General features: G+C 42.9%; 1 protein-coding gene across 3 annotated transcripts in view; it reads left to right on the top strand.

Moving 5' to 3' along the window:
- LOC126248163 (lachesin-like) overlaps positions 1-23,081 on the top strand; it is a 1,464,009-nt gene that overhangs the window by 182,690 nt on the left and 1,258,238 nt on the right. For all 3 annotated transcript variants that reach the window (XM_049948938.1, XM_049948928.1, XM_049948919.1), the window contains exon 3: positions 12,686-12,748. In XM_049948938.1, the coding sequence (XP_049804895.1) occupies positions 12,686-12,748 (63 nt within the window). The remainder of the gene's footprint in view (positions 1-12,685; positions 12,749-23,081) is intronic.

Here is a 23,081-nt window from a genome sequence, read left to right as displayed (position 1 = left end):
CTACGATTCATGCGTCGTACATTGATACGAATGCAAAAATAATACTGAAAAGAGAAAGCAAACGCTACTGTACTCCGAATTTGTTTATTAATCAAAATGTTATTTCAGTAGAGTAGTGGCACAGTCAGTGACTAAATAAGAGGGATACAAAATATAAGAACATCTCTATAAATTGCATTTTTTTATCCAAATTTGAACTATTTCAGGAAGTAGGTCATGAATGTTTTCGCCACGTAGCAGTGCAATAAAATCTTCGCGAAGATTTTATTGTATGACGAGCCAGCTTCTTTTGCTACGTTTGGACGGCCAAGGTCTTCCATACGTGAGTGAAATGAGTATTTAAATTGAATCAGTCTTTCTTTGACAGTGGCATATTTTGCAAAATATTACACGAACGCTAATAATGAGATAAAAAATTTGAAAGCCCGTGTATACACTGAAGAAATATGCCAGCAACAATTTCAGAAGTAGGCATAGATCTGTAAAAGTAGTTCACTTACAATTACAAATCGCAAGAGGTATCAACTTTCATTTACTCATTGTGCCCGCCACATGTCTTGAAACAGAATTAACAACAGCGTCGTATTTTACATATCATCAGTATGTTACAACCTGTGCATTTAATTACATATAATTCACGTATATACTCAGTCCATAGCTTTGGAACTCATTTCTGGGTAACAAATGCGCAAAATATGAGAATTTTTCAAATTATAGAAGAGAATCATAAGACTAATATCCAAGAATAGTAGTCGTGCTCATCGTAAAATTCTGTATAAGACTCCAGAGATTTTAACTACACCATGTGAGTACATCTACCAATCCTTTATGCACATCGAAAATAAAGTTGAAAACTATTACACAAACAGTTCTCTAGTTATTATGAAAGAATATCTAAACTGAACTTTCATTTACCAAGAAAGAATAAACATGAAACTCACAACAGCAGTTTCTACCAAGGTGCAAAACTGTACAATGAATAGCCCAAGGAAGTTAAAGACATTAGTGAAACTAACGTATTTAAAAATATGATTAAAAAGTACCTGCCAAGCTATACAATCTATGCAGTGAACTGTTACTTAGATACCAGCAAATGGGTAATGGTTTGGTAAAAATATCACACATGTAAATAATAATATTAAGAATGTGCTGTCTAAGACTTTCCTGACGTAGTAACTGCTTCACGGGCTTCGCGTCTGATAAAGTGGAAGCTTCCACAACATTATCCGACGAAACACCCGTGAACCAAGGAAGCAATATTAACATTAATAATAATAATAATAACAATAATAATGAGAATTCTATCATTTCACAGGGTACTTTCACAATACGTTTCCTCTTCTTATTCTTCTCTTCGTCTCTTTTCTGCAAAGCTACGCACTTTGCTAACTTCTTAGCCTCTTTCTGAGCTCAACAGAGCATTATAGAGGGCTATTTACTAAATTTTTCAGGCTAGTAAATGAAAGATTATATTGTACAAAATGGAATCCGAACATCGTCGCTATGGTCCCGAGGTTACCTCATAGTGTACATAAATTATAAAATAATCTGTCGCTTGTAGTGTGTGTTGTGTGTGCAGTGACTGGTAGTGAGAAATGAATGAACAGTTCAGCGTTAGCCTCTTACGTTATTAAATAATTTGTTTTCCAAATATAATTGTACACTAGGGATAAAGCCAATGATGTAGCACCGTTTTAAACTGAGTGGCCTTGTAATCGGGAGTGTAAAGGCTCCAGGTTTTCCTCCGTCCATTCCGATTTATGTTTTCTGTGGTGTTCCTAAATTACGTCAGGAAAATGCCAGAATGATTCCTGTAGTGGACTGACAAGGCAGCCAGTCCATAGAGACGGGTAGCCGAAAGGGCACACGTACACACACGCCGACTGGCGCGAAGTCTGGAACAGGATACGTGATGAATGTGATAAAGAAAAGAACGTAGTTACTAGAACACTTAACTTTTATATCGTCCTTTGGTATACAGCATTCTTGATGATACAAGTGAGACTATCTTGATATACATGCAATGGTACAAATGGCGCCTTGCTAGGTCGTAGCCATTAACTTAGCTGAAGGCTATTCTAACTGTCTCTCGGCAAATGAGAGAAAGGCTTCGTACGTTTAGTCGCTAGCAATGTCGTCGTACAACTGGGGCGAGTGCTCGTACGTCTCTCGAGACCTGCCGTGTGGTGGCGCTCTATCTGCGATCCTGACAGTGGCGACACGCGGGTCCGACATGTACTAATGGACCGCGGCCGATTTAAGCTACCACCTAGCAAGTGTGGTGTCTGGCGGTGACACCACAATTCCTACTATAAGGGCAGAGGAGACTAGTTGACCCATGGTTGTCAAAACATACCTGTGAATATGTAAATGCCTGTAAATAGGAATGACAGTATTTTTATCAGTTTCAAGTTTTAATACCATGACGTGACCAAAATTCTCGTAAAAGTGATCTAAAGTTAAATGAAATAACTGCTTCTAGTACTACTATTATATCAGACGAATCCCTTTGATCACAGGAATTCGGTAGTAAGTTGGTCGGGTCTCAAAAGAAAGATTTTCGATACAGAACTACAAACTGAATACTAACTAGACGAACATCGAAGTATCGCAACCAACATTAAGCTATCCTTATTCTATTTTCAATGAACAGAGAAAAATCACCAACTTACAACGTGTACCTGCATAAGACCGAAACGGAAGTGACCTTCCGTTCATTCTTTCCACTACATTACATCTCGTGACTCACTCGAACTGTCGAGACAGCAACGAATTCCCCCTACTCTTAGTGTCTTTTGATGGGTATTGGAGTAATGAAACTAAGGAGCCCTATTATGACAGTTTGACTGTATCCAAAATGGCACCCGCAGAAAAAGAAGATGGAACACTGCACTCTAGTAACAAGTAATCATAGGACATTTTCTGCTGCTAAGACATAATTAAAAAAGGTATCGCAGTGATTAAGACATTGGATGGTTTTAAATACCATTTAAACATATTTCTCTTGGTCTACTAAAAGCTAAATGATTGCAGATAACTGTGATATATCACAAGTCACTCATTGACAAATTACTCATTCACAAGTTGTAGCTGTTTGGCCGTCTAAGCTTCAGTTCCATCTGCACGTTCTTGTAAAGCTCAACTGTAGTCTGTTTATCAAAGTTCTTGCTACCACGGGAATTTGTTATGTACCTGCCTATATAATGGAGGTAAAAGTGAGGCCGCAGTCTCACTGCAGTTGAGTAGAGGGCATGTGTCTCCAGTTATGAACGGGACCGCGCGCCTTACGTGCATTATTCAGTTCGTGAACATGGGTCGAGGAGTCATTTCAAGTTTAGACATAGTGCACAATGTCACTTTCGGCCAGAACAGCTGACAGCACGGGTAGTTGTCGCCGAATTGACGTGCACCACAGTCACGTCACTCGAACATTAAACGGCTACCTTGACAAACAAAACTTTGAGGATTTGCCTCGGTGCGGTCGCAACAACACTGGGTGATGACGGGCCACAAGTAACGCGAGGAGAATGGAACATCACTGCGCGTTTCGTGCATGCAGACAACTGGGAGGGCTGTGCTCAGTCAGTCCGCAGTCGACAAATGATTAGTGTGCCCGCCAGAGATCAATTTTAAACAAATATTTAAACTCCCCCAAAACCGTCCTGCCAGAAGAAGGTGGAAAGAGGACTCGTTGAATGGAATGTGGTTCATTGGCGCCCTGTTCTCTTCACCGACGACTACAGGCGTTTTCTGACGCGTGATAATCGTCTTTGACGATTGTGGAACCGGCGATGTACCAAAACACGCCTCAGGCACGCTGCACCAAAGGTTCAACAGTTAGGTGTGTTAGGCATGCTTTCCTCCACAGATCAAGTACGAATGCCTGACGCCTACCAGCACCATGATCTACAGTTTTAGAACTGTGTAGTATCGAGGCCGGATCCTCCAACCTCATGTTCAGCCCTAGAGATAACGTTATGGTAACAGGGTTGTCTTTCAAGGAGAGAATGCACGAGCATACCACAGTAACACCTTCTTTCTACACGAGTCTGAAATCAGTACCACAGAACGTTCTCTGTATCTGAAACGGACCTTGCTTGGGACTAGGGAAATCCTCTTCACACACGGGATTACCTCAGGAGGGCTGCCATAGAAGAATGTGGGACTCCAATCCTGTACTGGTTGTTACACAGAAGCAGTTTTTGATTCCACAAGAAGGGAAAGAGTATCATATTTTCGTTAAGGAAACTTCCTGGAATATTACAACTGTGTGCCGGATCGGAATTCTAACCTGGGACCTTTGTCTTCCACGAGCAAAAGTCCACTAAGCTATCCTAGCACGACTCACGATCCACTTCATTGCTTTACTTCCATCAGAACATCTCTTACGATCTAAACTTCACAGAATCCTTCTGCATACGAACTTGTGCTGGCGCTCTTGGAAGAAAGGATATCGCGGAGACGTGGCTTAGCCACAACCTGGAGGATTGTTTCCAAAATTTTGGTTAACGTTTTGATTTTACTCTACAGTAAAGTTATGTTTTAATTTCCCAAGCCGTATTCTTTCTCTCCCTGCTCCTGTAGAATCTCAGGCCTTTTTTATTATCAAATAAGCAAGTGCGCTGAAACCTTTTTGAGCACTTCATAATTCAGTTGTCGATTGCACTAACCTCCGTTGTAATGGAGTAAAATATTTTCTTCAGCAGCAGACAATTGTAACACACTATATTCCATTATAGTGCTTGAGCGAGTTTCTGGAGAGGAATGTTTTCGCGACGACGTGTAAATGAACGCCAGTGGTCTCGAGGTTGCCCAGCAATACATGCATCCTCCATGACAGTCGTGCACATCGCACTACACCGTACTTTTGATGTTGTTATCATGGTTCAAGGAAAGAATCATGGAGTTTCATCCATATATATCGGAACAGTTATATCAATTTCTGGCACTTTGTCAATTAATTCAGGAACGCGAAGATACGAAATTTTGGCACGTCTCTTACACGTCTTGTGCAATAAAAAGAGAAAAAGTATTTCAGTCTTCGAATATGAACACTTCTTTAAAGCACAGTATAATGTTTGTCTGTGTCCGTCTCCCTAAGAACGATACGGTTTTACAGGGTGATTCAAAAGTCGTGCGGCATAGGACAAATGCGGTGAAGAAGAGCTCCACCGACAAACTTACAGATGTAGCAGTGTGGACCAAAACAAGAAAACAGTCTAAGAATCATGGGCTCTACAATGCATACCTTCAGAGCCGTGAGCACTTGTTCATAGTCTTTAGTCAAAAACTGCTCAAATGTGTATGAAATCTTTAGCAAGAAGGTAGACAAATAGATATAATTAATGGTGTCTTGTTGCTTTATCAAAGCTTTTTCCGTTGCCACGATATAAGCGACATGGTTCGAAAAAAAAATGCCCTGTACCGTATCTGTTGTCGTCCGAGTGAACAAAAATCTACATCTGTTACCAAGCTATCGGTGGCAGAGCAAGGTGTCAGAAAAGTCAAAAAACTAATTCACGTCTCTGGTTAGTATGTATTCACCTTTGTTTGTTCTATGATAGGATCATTTTTCAATCTGTCCTATACAGAACGTTCTTCAATAGCTTTTGATGAGTGAGTTTTGGCGCAGCAAAGTGTGTGTTACAAATAGCCGTATCCTTTAATTGCGTCGACTTAGAAGCTTTAATATTTTACATGGGCCAGGTACCATACGTATAAATTTCAGCTTAGTACGTTTACTCGTTCAGCCGGCCGTTGTGGCCGAGCGGTTCTAGGCGCTTCAGTTTGGAACCGCGCTGCTGCTACGGACGCAGGTTCGAATCCTGCCTCGGGCATGGATGTGTGTGATCTCCTTAGGTTGGTTAGGTTTAAGTAGTTCTAAGTTCTAGGAGACTGATGACCTCAGAAGTTAAGTCCCATAGTGCTCAGGGCCATTTGAACCATAAGCACAGCGGTGCAGCTGGACGGGAGCGACGGCGGGCAGCGCAACGAAGCGGCCTCTGCTCCTCCCGGCCGGCCGCCCTCGGACATTGCTTATTCCGGTCGGGGAGCGGCCGGCCTTGGTATTCCCCACATGCTCGCGCGCCAACTCCTCCACCTCGCGGAGAAGAGTGCCGCTGCCGGCCGGCGGGCGCAGTTTAACGAACAGTTAATTAACTTGAGCCTCTCTGACCACGGCCGGGTTTGAAAAATTGGCTGCGCGCGCCGAGCAACGCCCAGCCGCCCCCGGCGAGGCGAGAGGACAGGCAGTGGGGGCGTCAGCGGGGTCGGCTGCAGCAGCCGTGTCGGCGGAACAACGCGCGCCCCTCGCCGACTGACAGTGCGATGGACGGCGTGCTGGACGGCGTGCTGGACGGCGTGCTAGTGCGCAGTGAACCGGTCCGTACCTCACGCTTTGCTACGAGTCGACTAAAAAAAAAAAAAAAAAAAAAATACTCAATGTACTAAATACTACTCTCTTTCGCAGTTTGTCACATAGCAAATTCGAACCGTATCCTGGATTAACTGCGCAGCTTACGCAAAAATTGCCTTCAGTGACATAAATTATCTCGATACTTTCTAAAAGAAATATAAGCTCCCTCAATAAACCTTAGGACCAAAATAGTGACGCTTTGACGCATCATGCAAAAGTTATCCGAGCAGGTCGGAAATCGGTAGACAGACAAGCAAATGATTACAACTTAAAAAAAAAAAAAGATTTATTCAAGACAAACAGGTTCACAAATCGAGCGAGTCAATACCGGGTTGGTCCACCTCTTGCACTTACGCATGCAGTTATTCGGCTTGCCATTGATTGATGTAGCTGTTGTGTGTCCTCCTGGGGGATATCGTGCAAAATTCAAACCAACTGGCACGTTAGATTCTCAAAATCCCGAACTGGTTGAAGGGCCCTGTCGTAATCCCCCAACGGTCTCAATTGGAGAACACCGGGCGTCATTGACGGCTTAGATAGGGTTTGGCAAGCACGAAGGCAGCAGTAGAAACGCTCACCGTGTGCTGGCGGGCATTATCTTGCTGAAATGTAAGCACCTGAAGGACAATAAAACTGGGCGCAGAATATCGTTGTTCTACAAGGGTGCCGCAGATGACAACTAAAGGGGCATTCCTATGAAAGGAAATAACACCACAGACCATTACCCCCAGTTTTCGAGCGGTATCGCGGACGACAGACGGGGTGGTATCCAACTTTTGTCAGGAATCTCTCAAGCCACGTCGTCGCTGGTTATCGGGGACTGTTCGAAGCGGGACACATCACTGAAGATTCCAGGCCGAAGATATTAAACAAATAGATAGCCTTATGCACCAACTGGACTGAATATGGCACGCTATCGCTCAGGAGGACATCTAACAACTCTATCAATAAATGAGAAGCCGTATAAATGGTTGCATAAGGGCCAGAGATGGACTAATGTGTTATTGACTATATGTGAAGTTCTCTTGAATAAATTATCCACTTTCGCTGAAACTGCAACCATTTGTTTGTCTGTACATCTACCGATATCTGTCCCGTTCTGATATTTTCTTCTTTTTTGTCTTGAGACCGTATTCTAGATGGATCTAGTTTGAATATGCGTAACTTCGACAAAGAGGATACACAATACAACTATCACATTACAGGACAATTCTCCATAAGTGTATACTTGTTCTGCCAGAGCGACATGGATCAGCGGTTTTACGGGCTTCGTATTCTCGTCCGACCATTCACGTTTTGATTTTCCACCGTATTCTTAAAACTGTTGACGTGATTTCCTGTATTGCTTCTGACATATATTCACTGCTCTATGTCTACCCCCCCTCCCCCCCACACACAGACAGACAGACAGACACACACACACACACACACACACACACACGTATACATAGGTGTGAATATCCTTGTTTACTTTAAATTTTAATATTGTCTTCCATGATGACGCTCCACTCCTGGCCGACAGACAAACGTTACTAATTGCGTTGGTGCTTTGAGGAAAAAGGAAATGCACTCGTGTGAAAAACATCAGGACGAAAGAAACTTTAGCGCTGGATGTGCCACCGCCAAGTAATGTATCTCAGTGAAACTAGGACCATGTTTTATTTAAAGAGGACGACCGGTTTCGTAACGTTAGTTACATCATCAGGTGAATATAGTAAAAAACCGTGAAATGATAGTATTAAATAAGAATTTTGGGTCAAAGTAACGTCAGATCATTGCCAAAAGTAGCTGAATGTAATTAAAATAAAACGTATCAGTCACCAATATTTACAGTTCAACGTGATACTGGAGTACTGTTGGTATAAAACTTCCTTCGGATTCCTAGAATGTCACTCGATTCTAAAAGTCATGTTGCACCCTACGATACAGTGATGTGCATTGCCTCCTTAGCCCTCGTTCCCTCCCTTATCTTTGCGTCTTTTATACGGTCTGATACTTTACGGGTCGCTTTAGTTTTAGTTTCCTCGAAGAGTTTTAACATTTTTAATAGTTTTCCACATTATGACATTTATGATTTTCATCCTCGAGAGTGATATTTTTGAAAATCTCAGGAAGCGAAGGAAACATAAAGTTATATATATATATATATATATATATATATATATATATATATATATACGGATATGGTGTCTGTTCTTTTGGACATCTCCGAAAGAACAAATACCATTGATGACCTGCAACCGCTTAGAATGACTACCTCCAACTGTTGACGGGCGTTGATATATGTCAACGGGGACAGGTGGAAATGTGTGCCCCGACCGGGACTCGAGCCCGTGATCTCCTGCTTACATGGCAGACGGTCTATTCATCTGAGCCAGGGAGGGCACAGAGTACAGCGCGACTGCAGGGACTATCTCGCGCACGCCACCCGCGAGACCCACATTCTCACCTTGTATGTCTGTTCTTTCGGACATGTCCGAAAGAACAGACACCATATCCAAATAAGTATTTTGTTCTGGCAATACCGGCCATGACCTTCTTCTTCTGTTCGGATGCACCGGCCGTTGTGGCCGAGCGGTCCTGGGCGCATCAGTCCGGAGCCGCGCTGCTGCTGCGGTCGCGGGTTCGAGTCCTGCCTTGGGTGTGGATGTGTGTGGTGTCCTTGGGTTGGTTAGGTTTAAGTCTTGGGGACTGATGACATCGGATGTTGGGTCCCATGGTGCTCAGACCCATTTTTGTTCGGATGCACACATATTTCCCGAACTCTTACGGGACTTGGTAAGACTGTCTTCCACGAGTAATGAGTGTGTATTATCGTGGGACACTACGAATGTAGTGTGTGGACATACAAGTTGAGAATGTGGGTCTCGCGGGAGGCGTGCGCGAGATAGTCCCTGCAGTCGCGCTATCTTCTTTGGCCTCGGTAGTTCAGATGGATAGAGCGTCTGCCATGTAAGTAGGAGATCCTGGGTTCGAGTCCCGGTCGGGGCACACATTTTCACGAGTCCCCGTTGACATATATCAACGCCCGTCGACAGCTGGAGGTATTAATATAATTCTAATTACATGAAGACATGGTCGCCCGCAAAGGAACCCCTGCGTTAAAGTTTTACTTGAACAGTTGAACGTTGTAGTTTCGGCTGCAGTTAAACAAGACAGCTCAGTAGTGCTGTGGCAGGCAGCACGCCTCAGTCGCTGGCGCCAGCTCCTGCGGCAACGCGGGCGGCTGCTGGCGTAGCGCCTCTCAGGCCGACCCTCCCGCCGCTCCGTCGGCCGGGGCCAATCAATGTGCCCGCTGCCGCCTTGCGCTGAAAGATTTATTCGCTCGCTTTATGGAGGAGTAATAAGTCCCTTTAGTAGCTGCTGTTTTATTTATACTCCCCTAAATTTTCTCCTGGCTGCAGTCGTAAAAATACGGTTTCTGTTGCCGGAGGATCCAGCACAGGCGAGGAAATATTTAATACCTGTTTCGTATCTGTCTAAAGTGGGTACACAATGTTGTGACAGTTTATTTCGTCTTTCAGAGATGTTTTCCACTTTTCTGTTCGCTTTGCCTGCTGCCACAATCGTTGTGCGGCTGCGTGTCGGATAGCTGTAAGTCGAATGAACGTGAAAGAGTGAATTCTTGCGTGACGTACGAAGTGATATTGCGTTATCTCACGTACTGGGCCTCGATTCGCTGAAATAATGTAAGAACTACCTGTCCTTTTCTCCTTTTTATCGTTCTGTTAGAAAACGCTTGAGTATTAACTTTGTGTTCTGCCATACGGCAGGTCTTGTAATGGGGGAATCATCGTCAGAGAAGTCCACCGCATGAGCGTCATGGGATGTGATTCCAGCGGTGGCTTCCCGTTGCCTTCCACTGATCATAATTAAATGATAATGAGGACAACACAACACCCAGTCCCTGAGCGGAGAAAATCTCCGACCCAGTCGGGAATCGAACCCGGGCCCCTTGGCGTGACAGACCACCGCGCTGACCACTCACCTATCGGGGCGGACTGAGTGTTAAAGCATGTTACTTTAATATCAATGTTCGAGTTACTTAAATGTCAGTGTCTGACGACATGGTCATGCCACCAACAAATTTTGACCAACTTATCGGACAAGCATTTCCGCTTTCATTTTGTGGCAGACTGCATTTCTGCTAATTTCATTCCAGGCCACAAGCTTGTGTAATGAAAACAGCTCCAAAATTTAACGTCTCAGTACAAGATAGTTACTAAGCTCACCAAATAAAATATCAAATAAATTGTTGTACAGAAAACACGATTTCGTGTAACTGTTGAAGTCAGAGAAACACTAATGGCAAGTGCGATTTAATAATAAAACTGATTGTGAAAGCTCTTTACTTCAGCACAGAAAATTATAATTTAAATCACTACTAGCCAGCACCTTTCTTAATGCATCAGGAGGATTTCTGCAAGTACCGTCACGATCGCATGGAACGAGAGAAATAAATAAATAGATAGTGGCAAGTGAAGGAAGCTCACTATAAGCTATTGTTGTTAAGTAACAAAAACAATATACTATACTTTTGCAAACATACTAAAAAATCAAAAATACTTCTTAATAATTTTAATTTACTGCATGCGACTATTTTCTAGACCCTGTATATGCAGTGATACCCCCCCCCCCCCCTCAGTGTAGGGGTATTGAAAATAAATGGAAGACTTAAAACTGTACATATCTGAAACTGTTTTCAGCGTGGTAGCCCTATTCAGACTTCGTAACTTATCTCTAAAAGAATATAGGATTGGAAGGAAGTTTAAAATCTTATGCAACAAAACACTCAGTGTGTAGGGGATATTGCGGGTTGGAAATTAATGCAGTGTTGGATAGAAAACAAACGTATTTTCAGAGTACTAGGCCACTGCTGCGCCTTTTAATAGACCGATATAATTCGAATAAAAGTTCAGAAGTTTTATTTAACTTCTCCCAAGGGACCAGAATTATAATTTGTTGATTTTTTGAAGTATACTTGATGCTCCTACACATTATGGCCCTTCGTCGCAGACTGGACAAGTAACAAAATCTTTAATAAAACTGTGATTGTACGGGGCGGATACGTATAAGCAGATCCATGTTTCCTGTACGAGCTAATATCAGACGTGTAATATCTTGAGTCAAGTATTACGCCAGCGAAGTTAATTACATGTAGTGAATCTGAGGTATTTAGTAAGTGTCGTGGACGCACTGGCGTGGAGTGAGAGTTTTGCTAGTTATGTCCACAGTATGTAAGAGTTTTACCTTCCTAGTTTTGCCGTCGTTTGACTGTAGAAGCTACACACTAATTTTGGAAAATTGATAGAAGGGATAAGATGAGGTTAGTGAGTAAAGCAAAAAACGCTACTCACAGCAAAATCTGAAAATGCAACCAAGCTCCATAAACTTTATGTGCAAAATTGCACCCTCTTGTACTGCCACCTTTCCATTTCCTGCTACAGCGGAAAAAGGGTACATACCTCTCGTTTCTGAGACGCTACAAGCGACTTTGTCATTGGTCGTGACGTTCATTGGGACTCTTAGTGACTTCCAAGAAAAACAACAGAAGTGACAATCAGTAACCTAAGCTACTAGTTACCGTATTGGCGTTCAAATTTGTGTAAACACATACATAATAAAGGTCAATGGTCGGAGCGACTCTATGATAACCTTTCTTGTGAAATCTTACTAAGTACTAAAATGTCGAAACGAAATCTTTTAAAACGTTAAAGTCATTGTTTCCACGTGACTATTCACTACTTTATTGGCTAATGATATTTCCTGTTTGCCTAAGCAATTCCACGATCAGTTCCTAATAAATTAGTATGAATTAGTAGGTGTTATTGCATTATTTTTATCAATTACAATGTTAATAATGTTACAATTTTACAACAAATCATCGTTATCAATGCCTTCAGAAGGTTGTACAAGCTCTGAAAGAAACTTTGCAGATAAAGTTATAAACAGCCGATGAGGAAATGCCGACGTTAATACTTCATAAATTCACTGCTGTGGTATCCTATGTGAAGAAATGATCGCAATGTCTGGATTTCATTTGCAAATTTCGTTACATTGTGGGTGTAAAATAATGGAATATTATATAGTGGCTGTTGAACAGTGGAGTAGTCCATAATATATTGAAATTGTTCCCACATTCCTAATTCACGAAGCTGAAACTTTCGTCACAATTTATCACAAAATATGTTTTGACGATACTTAGATAATAAACGTGTTATATGATATTTTATAGGGAGACCGTGAGCTAATAATTGTTTCCATTTACAGGCAGACGAATAAGAAATCTGGATTCGAATGGAATTCCGAAAGCCGTGGAGGAGTTCAGCAACGGTAAGTAAAGCACATCCTTAATGTTTACTATACTAACTTGCATGTGAAGGTCTTTCACGGGTGAACGCCACAGCAGAAGTTTACTGATACTACTACAGAAAATATGTTTGTCTGTTTCTTTAAACGTGTAACTTCGATTCCATCGTTCATGCAATATTTGTTTATCCTCTAATGCTCTCTGCACGGCACAATTTGTAAAGTTACCTCTAGAATAAGTTTACTTATCATGTTTTAAACGTCTTCTTACATCTTTAGCCATAAAATAAACTAATGTTCAGTTACCTTCAAACCAATTAATGTTACATTCCTGTCATTATATATTATTAATTGCTTTTGATGCCGATGATTTCGATCGATAGTGCTTAATAGTCGGCTAGTGTACATGAGAGGCTGATATAGTACTCGCCCTTTGGTAATAATGAAACTTTCGTCTCACACCTGGCCAGTTACGTTATGTTACAATATAACAATTCTTATCCATATGGATCGTCTTTACCAGTTTCACGAAACAGATTGGACAGTTTCGTCCCATCGAGTTTTCTGTCGATGAGGCATATCGTACTAACGCTAAGGCTTATTTCGAACTGTGAGATGAATGTCGATTCAGTTTATTACCGTCATCTCACAGATGCAAAGTCTACAGAGCAGCGCTACCGCCGGTACCATGTGATTTGCACAATGGAAGAAGGTAAACACAATGGTTTACACATCGACTAAATCCATTTCTCAAACTGTCGGCTTGGGCGAAGAAAATGACACTTATCTGTAGCAAACAGAAATAACATTGATATCAAAATGGATTGAATGTCGAATCACACAAGTAGAAACGGTAACGAGGTTTAAGGATGACGGTGAAATTGAAAAAAGTGTATGATAACAATGATTAACTCGTGAAATGTGTCGCAAGGGCGACAATCATAATGGATACTGAAATGCACCCCACAATGAATCACGGACATTGCCATTGGTGGGATTGCTTGCGTGCCTCAGAGATACAGACAGCCGTACAGTAGGTGCAGGGGTATTTGTTGAGAGGCCAGGGGAGCTGCAGCCTTTTCAGTAGTTGCAGGGGCCACAGTCTGTATGTTCTCACTTTGTAACATCAACCAAAACGGCCTTACTATGTTGGTATTGCGAACGGAAGAAAACGAGAGGAAACTACAGCCGTAATTTTTCCGCGAGGATAGGCAGCTCTTTTGCATGGTTAAATGATGGTACCATCCTCTTGGGTAAAATATCTCGAAGCTAAAATGGTCCCACATTGCATCTCCGGATGAGAACTACTCAGGAGGATGCTGTCATCTGGAGAAACAAAATTGGCATTCTACGCATCGGAGCATTGAATGTTACATCACTCAATGTGGTACGTAAGCTAGAAAATTTAGGAGGTGATATGGATCGGGTGAAGTTGGATACAGTGGGAATTAGTGACGTTCGGTGACAGCAGACAGGGGACTTCTAGTCAGGTAAACAAAGGGTTACAAATACAAGATCAAACAGGAGTAATGTAGGGGTAGGTTTAGTAATGAATAACAAAATAAGAATACCGGTAAGCTACTGTGAAAAGCACAGTGAAACCATGATAGCCAAGACAGACACCAAGCCCACACCCACCTCAGTAGTCAATGTTTATAAGACAACTAGTTCCGCAGATGAAGATATTGAAGAAATGTATAATCAGATACGAGAATTTACTCAAAGAGTTAAGTGAGACGAAAATTTAATTGTGATGGGGACTGGAGTTCGATAGTCGGAAAAGGAAGCTAAGGAAAAATAGTAGATGAATATGGTCTGGGTGAAAGGAATGAAAGAGGAAGCCGCCTTGTAGAATTTTGCACAGAGCAAAATTTAATCATCGCTAACACTTGGCTTTAGGAATCATGAAAGAAAGTCGTATACGTGGAAGAGATCTGTAGACACTGGAAGATTTCAGATTGATTGTAGATGATAAGACAGTGATTTTAGAACCAGATTTTAAATTGAAAGACGTTACCAGTGACAATATCGACTCTGACCAAAATTTGTTGGTTATGAAGCGTAGTTTAAAACTAAAGAAATTGCAAAAAGGTAGCAATTTAAGGAGATGTGACCGGGATAAGTTGATGGAACCAAATGCTGTTGAGAGTTTCAGAGGGAGCGTTAGGGAACGATTCACTACAACAGGAGAAAAGGGTAGCTTCCAAAGACGAAATTGTGAAGGCAGCTGAGTGTCAAACACATAAAACGACAAGGTCTAGTAGAAATCGTTGGGTGACACAAGAGATACGCAATTTAATTAATGAAAGGAGAAAATTTAAAAACGCAGAAAATGAAGAAGAAGGTGAAAGGGAATACAAACATCTAAGAAAAATGAGATTTACAGGAAGTGCAAAATGTTAGGGTTTAGAAACATATATCACTACGGGAAAGGGTATATACTGTCTACAGAAAAGTTAAAGAGTTCATTGCAGAAAAGAAACGCGGGGGTATGAATATCAAGAGCTCATATGATAGACTAGTCGTAAGCAAAGAAGAGAAAGCTTAATGGTGGAAGGAATATACAAAGGGCCTATACAAGCGAGATGAATTTGCATGCAATATTGTAGAAATTGAAGAGGACATAGATGAAGATGAGATGAAGACATAATACTGTTAGAAAAATTTGACAGAGCGCTGACAGATTTAAGTCGAAACAAGATTCCGGATTTGAAGACATTTCGTCAGTCCTACTGATAACCTTGGAAGAACCAGCTGCGACAAAACTCTTCCATCTGGTGTGTATGGTGTATAAGACAGACGAAATACCGTCAGACTTCAAGAACAAGACAATCATTCGTATTCCAAAGAAACCTGGTGCTGCCAGGTGTTATAAGGGTCGAGGGGCATGAGAAGGAAGCAATGATAGAAAAGAGAGTGGGACATGGTTGCTTCCTGTCCCTGGTGTTATTCAATCTGTATACTGAGAAAGTACTAAAGGAAACCAAAGAAAAATGTGGAGAAGGAATTAAAGTTTAGGGAGAAGAAATAAAATCTTTGAGATTTGCCAATGACACTGCAGTTCTGTCAGAGAAAGCAAAGGACATCGAAGAGCAGTTGAACGGAATGGATTGTATGTTGAAAAGTAGATCAACAAAAGCAAAACAATGTTAATTGAATGTAGTTGGACTAAATCAGACGAACTGAGGAAATTAGATCAGGTAACGAGACGCTAAATGTAATACATGAGTTTTGCTATTGGGGCAATAAAATACGGTGTAAAATGTAGACTGGCAATGGCAAGAAAAGCGTTTCTGTAGAAGAGATATTTGTTAACATCGAATATAGGCTTAAGTGTTAGGAATTCCTTTCTGAAAGTATTTGTGTGGACTGTAGCTATGTTTGGAAACGAAACATGGACGAAATACAGTCCAGATAAGAGGAGAACATAAGCTTTTGAAATATGGTGTTACAGAATAATGATGAAGGTTAGATGGGTAGATCACGAAACTAATAAATAGGTACTGAATAGAATTGAAGAGAAGAAAAGAAATATATGGCACAACTTTACTGGAAGCAGGGATCGGTCGAGAATACATTCAGAGACTTCAAGGGGTCACCATCTTATTATTGGAGGATGAGTGGGGATAAAAATCGTATAGGAAGACCAAGAAATGAATACTGTAAGCGGATTCTAAGGATGTAAGTTGCAGTAGTTATTCTTAGCTTCAGAGGCTTGCACAGGATAGAGTAGCATGGAGAGCTGCGTCAAACCGTCTTCGGACTGACGACCACAACAAAACGACAACATTGGCAACAACTGACCTGCAGTAATAAGTTAAAGTAGTAAACAGGAGATAACTGGACATGTTGATGTTGGGTAGTAAAACTAGATTAACAGAATTCTATGAATGACATTTGACTTTATTAAGACTGTTTTAATGAATTCCTTTGGAAAGAAGCATAATTGGAAGATGCTAGGGGAGAAAAAAATATAGGAAACTAAGTTGGTGAAGTACGCAACCCCCAACATTGGGCCGTATTTTCTCCATTGTTGATCTCTACTAGCTGCATTCGGCGTAGAACTATTCAAATGCAGGATTTCCGAAGTCAATAGTGTGTAAGTGCTGACGCACACTAAACGGCTCCTCTGGGTTGCTTCCAATCCGTCACCCAGGTGAATCAGAATAGTTGGCGCTATCTATTAGAGGGCCGACTGTGGATTAGAGATGGTCGAACTCGTTCATCCCCGTGAACTACTTCATTCATTTCACTCTTTGCCGTGAAGCGTTCAAATGAAGTAGTTCATTCATGAAGTACGGAAGCCTGGCGAAGTTGCCCAGTTTGCAGCTCAGCCGCGGCTACGCTCGCTCGTACAATAAAGCTTCGTAATACTTCATAATTATACCAACAGATGGCCGAACTATACAGTAACGTGCACGCAACGTTTTACGCTCTCACAAAAATGGTTCAAATGGCTCTGAGCACTATGGGACTCAACTGCTGAGGTCATAAGTCCCCTAGAACTTAGAACTACTTAAACCTAACTAACCTAAGGACAACACACACATCCATGCCCGAGGCAGGATTCGAACCTGCGACCGTAGCGGTCGCGCGCTTCCAGACTGTAGCGCCAGAACCGCTCGGCCACCAGCGGCCGGCTACGCTCTTACAGCGGCTGAGCTAACTTAAATAGAGCATGGTCGAAGGGGACAAATGAAAGATAAACAGAGAAGCCTTTCACATATAAAGAAGGTATTACATTTAATCTTGCTCGACATTTTCTCATGAAGCGCCCAAAAAAGTCTTTATCTACCAAGTGAAACATTATTTGTCGTATTCATGGACTGAAAACTAGGGCTACCAACGAAATGCACTCCAATTTTGTGTTCCTCTTAAAATTTAATCCAAAATAGAATGAATACGTTTACCACTGTCACAAAGTCTATTTATCTACGTTAAGTAATTATTCAGAAGTTTTCCTGTAGATTTTACTTTTGTTGAGAATAGTAACCCTCTAGATTGAAAACGTAAACTGTCACCTGTAGTCATTGGTACGATTTCAGGTAAAATCCCTCTTTCAGTGTTGTTAACAAACCTTTTATTTTCATGTTTGCGTGCTCACACAGCCAGCCTCTTCGTTTGTATCTGTAATACTCATTTGTCCGCAAGCGCTGCCAACGGTAGGCTACCGGTAGACGCAAAGTATAACTGAATTGCACAAATAGTCACGGGTAATGATGTCAGCACTGCCTTCCTCTCACCACTCATCTCCCCAACCCCTCGCAAACCTATCGTTTCCCACAAACGCCACGCGATTCGTCGACAGGCAGTAGAGGGGGGACTGAAGTGAAGGGAGAATGAGTGACGTAGCGCCGATATAATGGGATGAGGGAGAGGGGAAGAGAGTGAGTGAACTAGAAAAAAGTGTGAAGTGTGTTATCTGTGAAGAGTTTGAAGTGCCAGTTCACTGAAATTGAGTGGTTAGTTCACATTTCACTGGAGTGAAGCGTTCATTTGAACGACTCATTCACGAGCTCCCCATCACTACTGTGGAGGCCACCAGGTGGCGCAAGAGACTGCATCAGCGCTCAGGCTGGCATGAAAGAACTGGAGTCGAGGCACAGCATAGTGCTGGTATAGATACGCCCTGTATGACTTGAGGATTGGTCAGGTACTACGTTTGGTGACGAGAGACAAGTCCCCAATGCAAGCGACCATCAGCCAGGCTTGAGGCGCAGATGTACCTATTTTGCCGGCGTTATTGTGTCAAAAAGCCACGTATGCCTGAAATGTGTTACCTAGGCATTGCTATGGTGCACCGTTCACGATTCTAACGTAGTAGTATTACAGGCCCTGCTACTAGAATTCCGAAACTGGCAGCCAAGTTGTCTAGCTACCGCGACTCAGTCTAGCGACTGACATAACAACGCCGAGAGCCGTTGCCGATGTGTGATACTCGTCTTCAGTCTCTGGCAGTTTAGATCTTTTTGAGGTCACTGTCCTTACACTGTGTGACATGGCTGCAAATGGTACACCAGTCCATACAGACATGCTGGAGAGTTCCCTTTTATAGCCAAATAAATGGGTCTACTTCATCGATGGTTTGTTCATGCACAGGTCGTAACACTAACGCTCCTTTGTCGCATTGTACACGGCGATCCATCTTATTGTCCTAATTTCGTACAGCCATCTGTCATACGCACCTTTCATTGCCATCATTTACATCAGTGATGGAGAATCAGTGAGTATTTGGTACCAGTTCTGCACCATCTGTCATTCCAAAGAAAACAGTGTGTCCTTTTAAGACGTGCTTCACAGACTTCCGGAAAATAAAATGCAACTCGTTCATTGACAAAGTCATTGTTGACAAGGGAGGTGATAGGTAGATCACCATTGTAGGAGTATATGATAACATATCATGTACGATTTCAGACCAAATGAAACGCAATCTCACAGTAAAAGGCACCAAAATTGTAGCGTTAACATACATTGTACCTCCTCTGGAGACAACGCATGCAATTTTGAACGCAAACGATCATAAAGGTACCGAATGGCATCCTGCGGAAGATTTTTCTAGTATCTTCCGCCCTGTTGTAGCAGTTCGGCAATAGATCTTGCGAGGTCTGGAGAACGGGTAAGCTGCCGTACGTTTTCAATTGGTGAGAGATTTGGTGATCTTGCTAGCCAGGGCAGTTATCGTACACCGTGAAGAGCACGTAGCGCCGCAGCTGCCGTGTGTATCCTGCTGAATAAGCTCACAACGTTCGCGTCGAAGAAATGATAGTACCACTGGGATGACGGTCTGTGCAATGTAGAGGGATTTGGTTACTTTACTCTGCAGAAACATCAAATATGACCACGAGCTGTAACTAACGTCCCGCAATGCCTAACCTTGGATGGGCATGAGTGTCGTGGGCGAACGGACTGTGGAGGAGGCATCTCACCAGGTCTGCCATACCGCGTACAAATCTTCAAATGGCTCTAACAATATGAGACTTAACATCTGAGGTCATCAGTCCCATAGACTCAGAACTACTTAAACCTAAGTAACCTAAGTACATCACACACATCCATGCCCGAGGCAGGATCCGAACCTGCGACCGTAACAGCAGCGTACTGCGTACAGACGGAACCTACTTTCATCATTGAAGACAACAGAGCGTCATTGTACTTCCCAGGCAACACTTTTACGATTCAAGAATAGCAGTATTTGGTGCTGTCGCAATCTCAGTAGTTCTCTGGCAAGAGGCAGACGTGATGGTAATCCTACCAGACGGTTCAGAAGTGGTCCCTGATGACACAGAAGGTGCAACGCCTGCCTCGGATTCGTCCATGTAGAATGTTCCGTCGGCAACAGCTGCTCGCGCAATGCGTCGATCTTGACGAGCGTCCCTACTACGTGAACGTACAGAATCTGGTCTACAGATGCGGGAATCTTCCACAGAGCACTGTCAATACCTGTGACCAACGATACATTGCGCCCTACATTGCAGCGATATGTCCATCCAGCTCGCTTCTAAACTGATATTGTTATTACTCAGCCACGAATCCGTAGAGGGTGATATATGTGACGTACAGTATAACTGGTGAGCATTTCCACCCTGAATTTGCGAGTATAAGTCGGACCTTAGTGATCCGCCTTGGTGAGTCGTGTCGTCGGATTTCCTCCTACCTGTGCGCGGTGCAGCTCTCGTAAATGTCGTGCCGTGCAGATTCTTCATTGGCGCATTGGATGTCTCTGTCGGTGGAAGCTAACTATCGGAACTTGCTGCCGATCAACTTTGAGGTATCTATTTACTCGAAAATAACATTCAGAATGCCATAATATCACTTTTATTCCTATTAGATCATTGATGAAACACTCATGTCACAAACTACTCGTAACCGAGAGCATGGCTACCATCTAACAAGACAGGAAGAGCTCTTAACGCCGACTGCCGACTTTGACGCGCAGTCCGTATCTCTTACGAGTTTCGTCACCGTTCGTGGATTTCCGATCAAGTTTGTACTTACTAAGATATGCAATTGTTAATGAACGGGTGTGAATTTTAACGAGGCAAAATTATGATAAATAGTTTTAAACATCCAGAGGCTCCTCCTACAATTCATATTGTCGTAAATGACTTTAATTGCTAAATATAAATAAACAAAATCGGTGACTTTGGCGCCAAGATGGGGGATTTCCCGTCATGTATGTTTCCCAGGCTGACGGTCCAGCGCCGAGACCAACCCCACTACGCGCGACATATGGTCACTTCGTCACCTAGCCAGCCAGACTGGGAAATGCTCTCCGACTCATGGCCGGCTACGGACTACAGCACTTCCTAACCATCGTGAATACATCAATAAGAGACAATAATTTATTAAAACTGGTAAAAATGTCTTCCTCACGTAAGAGGCACCTTACAAGCTACCCACAGGCCAACAATGCGACCCCATTCATATGGCTGACGCTGTTAAACAGGAGTACGAACTCAGTGGTGGGGCATGGTTGTATCCTAGAACGAATATTGCAAACACTGTTCATTTCAAAACTCAGAACAGTTATTGGCTTCAGAGTCTAACCTGAGGGTGTACAGGCAGTCCTCGGGCGCCCTCTGAATGCCGTATACTGTGACAAATGAATTACTACACTAAAAATCCTCAGTACTCACATATAAGTCCCTGGAGCCACTGAACACAGTCCTTGAGGCTACTGCACGTTTTTCATAGATTTTGTGCAGTGAGCTTACTTAACAGTAGTTACGCAGACAAAAGATGTTAGTGTTGACAGGACGGGCGGTATTGACTACGTAGGCACAGTTAGAGGGAACGTCGGGCGGAGAGCACAGCCCCAATCGCGGTGTGCGCGCTGGCTGCGGACCTTTGTGTGCGGCGCTTGTTAGAGCGCGGCTTATCAGCGACCGGCTTACCGGCTGCGGCTTTGCCGGCCGCTCCTCCCTAATGAATGGTTCGCAGAGCGGCCTTCCAGAGGCGCGCGGGCGGGGGCCAACTCGCGGGCGCGACCGGCCGGCGCCGAGCCCAGCCGTGCCGGCGCGCGGGCCACCTCGCTCTTTGTGGCAAATACCCCGTTTTTTCTGCCCACCACAAGCGCTCACACACACATACACTCCGCACCGACATGCTCTCCCTACCGACAAGTAAACTGCATCTTCCAAGTGTAGCTGTGTTTTATGGGCAACATTTTGGTTTCATCCTGCTAAATCAGAAAAAGAGGTAGGAGAACGGAAAAAAAAGAAAGTGAGCAAAATTATCTCCATCGGGGACGTGCTGAGTAACGAAGGGATTTGCAGCGAGCTTATTTATGCTCCAAGTATTGTGTTTCGCCACTGTCGCCCGAACAGCCAGTTCTTTAACCGTGGGTTTTATATTCTTCCATATATATTCTCCATCGGTGGCCGCCCTGACAGGAGCGTTTTACACTCCCTGTCTCTTCCCTTTCTGTTTCACTTTCCATCGTGGCTTTAGCCAAGATTACTCCTTAATTCTATTAATTCTGTTTCCAATTTTATCGCGCTGCTAGCAATACTCGAAACGAAAACACTGCTCTCTACTTTAATGGAAACTACCTTTTTGATAGCGGCTTAGCCCACGTGCGCATGTGTCATATATATTTCACGTAGTTACATATTTGTACAGTATTTCATCCGTATCTGTAGCGAATTTTGCCCCGCACTTCAATATGCAGGCTGAGAAAGCTGGTAAAAAATGGCTCTGAGCACTATGGTACTTAACTTCTGAGGGCATCAGTCCCCTAGAACGTAGAACTACTTAAACCTAACTAACCTAAGGACATCACACACATCCATGCCCGAGCCAGGATTCAAACCTGCGACCGTAGCGGTCGCGCGGTTCCAGACTGTAGCGCCTAGAACCGCTCGGCCTCTCCGGCCGGCAAAGCTGGTAATGCTGCACGGGTTAGTAGTATGCAAGAAGTTGCTGACAGGAAAGAAATACCAACGGGTCGTTTTCGAATAATTTTACATGTCACCTACTGTGACCCTCACCACCATCGCGTTATGTAGTAGGGATATTTCACTCCCGCAGTGTTTTTATTCATGTCTACGAGTATATTGACATTTTTAATACTCCAGAAGTTGTCCTTCTATGACAACCGCTTTTCATCCCCATCCTTACAGGAGGTAGGGGACTCTTACCCCAACTATAATTCTTTCAAGATACTAGTATGTATAACAAGTTTAGTTGAAATCAGGGAACTGCTTTATATGTGAAACGTACATACATATTTCATGAATATACGTAGTTAGGCTCATATTAATTAAATGACTGGCCTCAATGTAGCTAAAATACTTTCTCCATTGCTGTCACTGAGGAATAGGCGAAGGAATGTGGAGGAGGTGTTGCTAAGGCACTT

Source organism: Schistocerca nitens, chromosome 1 (assembly GCF_023898315.1).
Source record: "Schistocerca nitens isolate TAMUIC-IGC-003100 chromosome 1, iqSchNite1.1, whole genome shotgun sequence".
NCBI lineage: Eukaryota > Metazoa > Arthropoda > Insecta > Orthoptera > Acrididae > Schistocerca > Schistocerca nitens.
The sequence above is the reverse complement of the archived record's forward strand: the minus strand, read 5'-3'. Positions and strand labels throughout refer to the sequence as shown.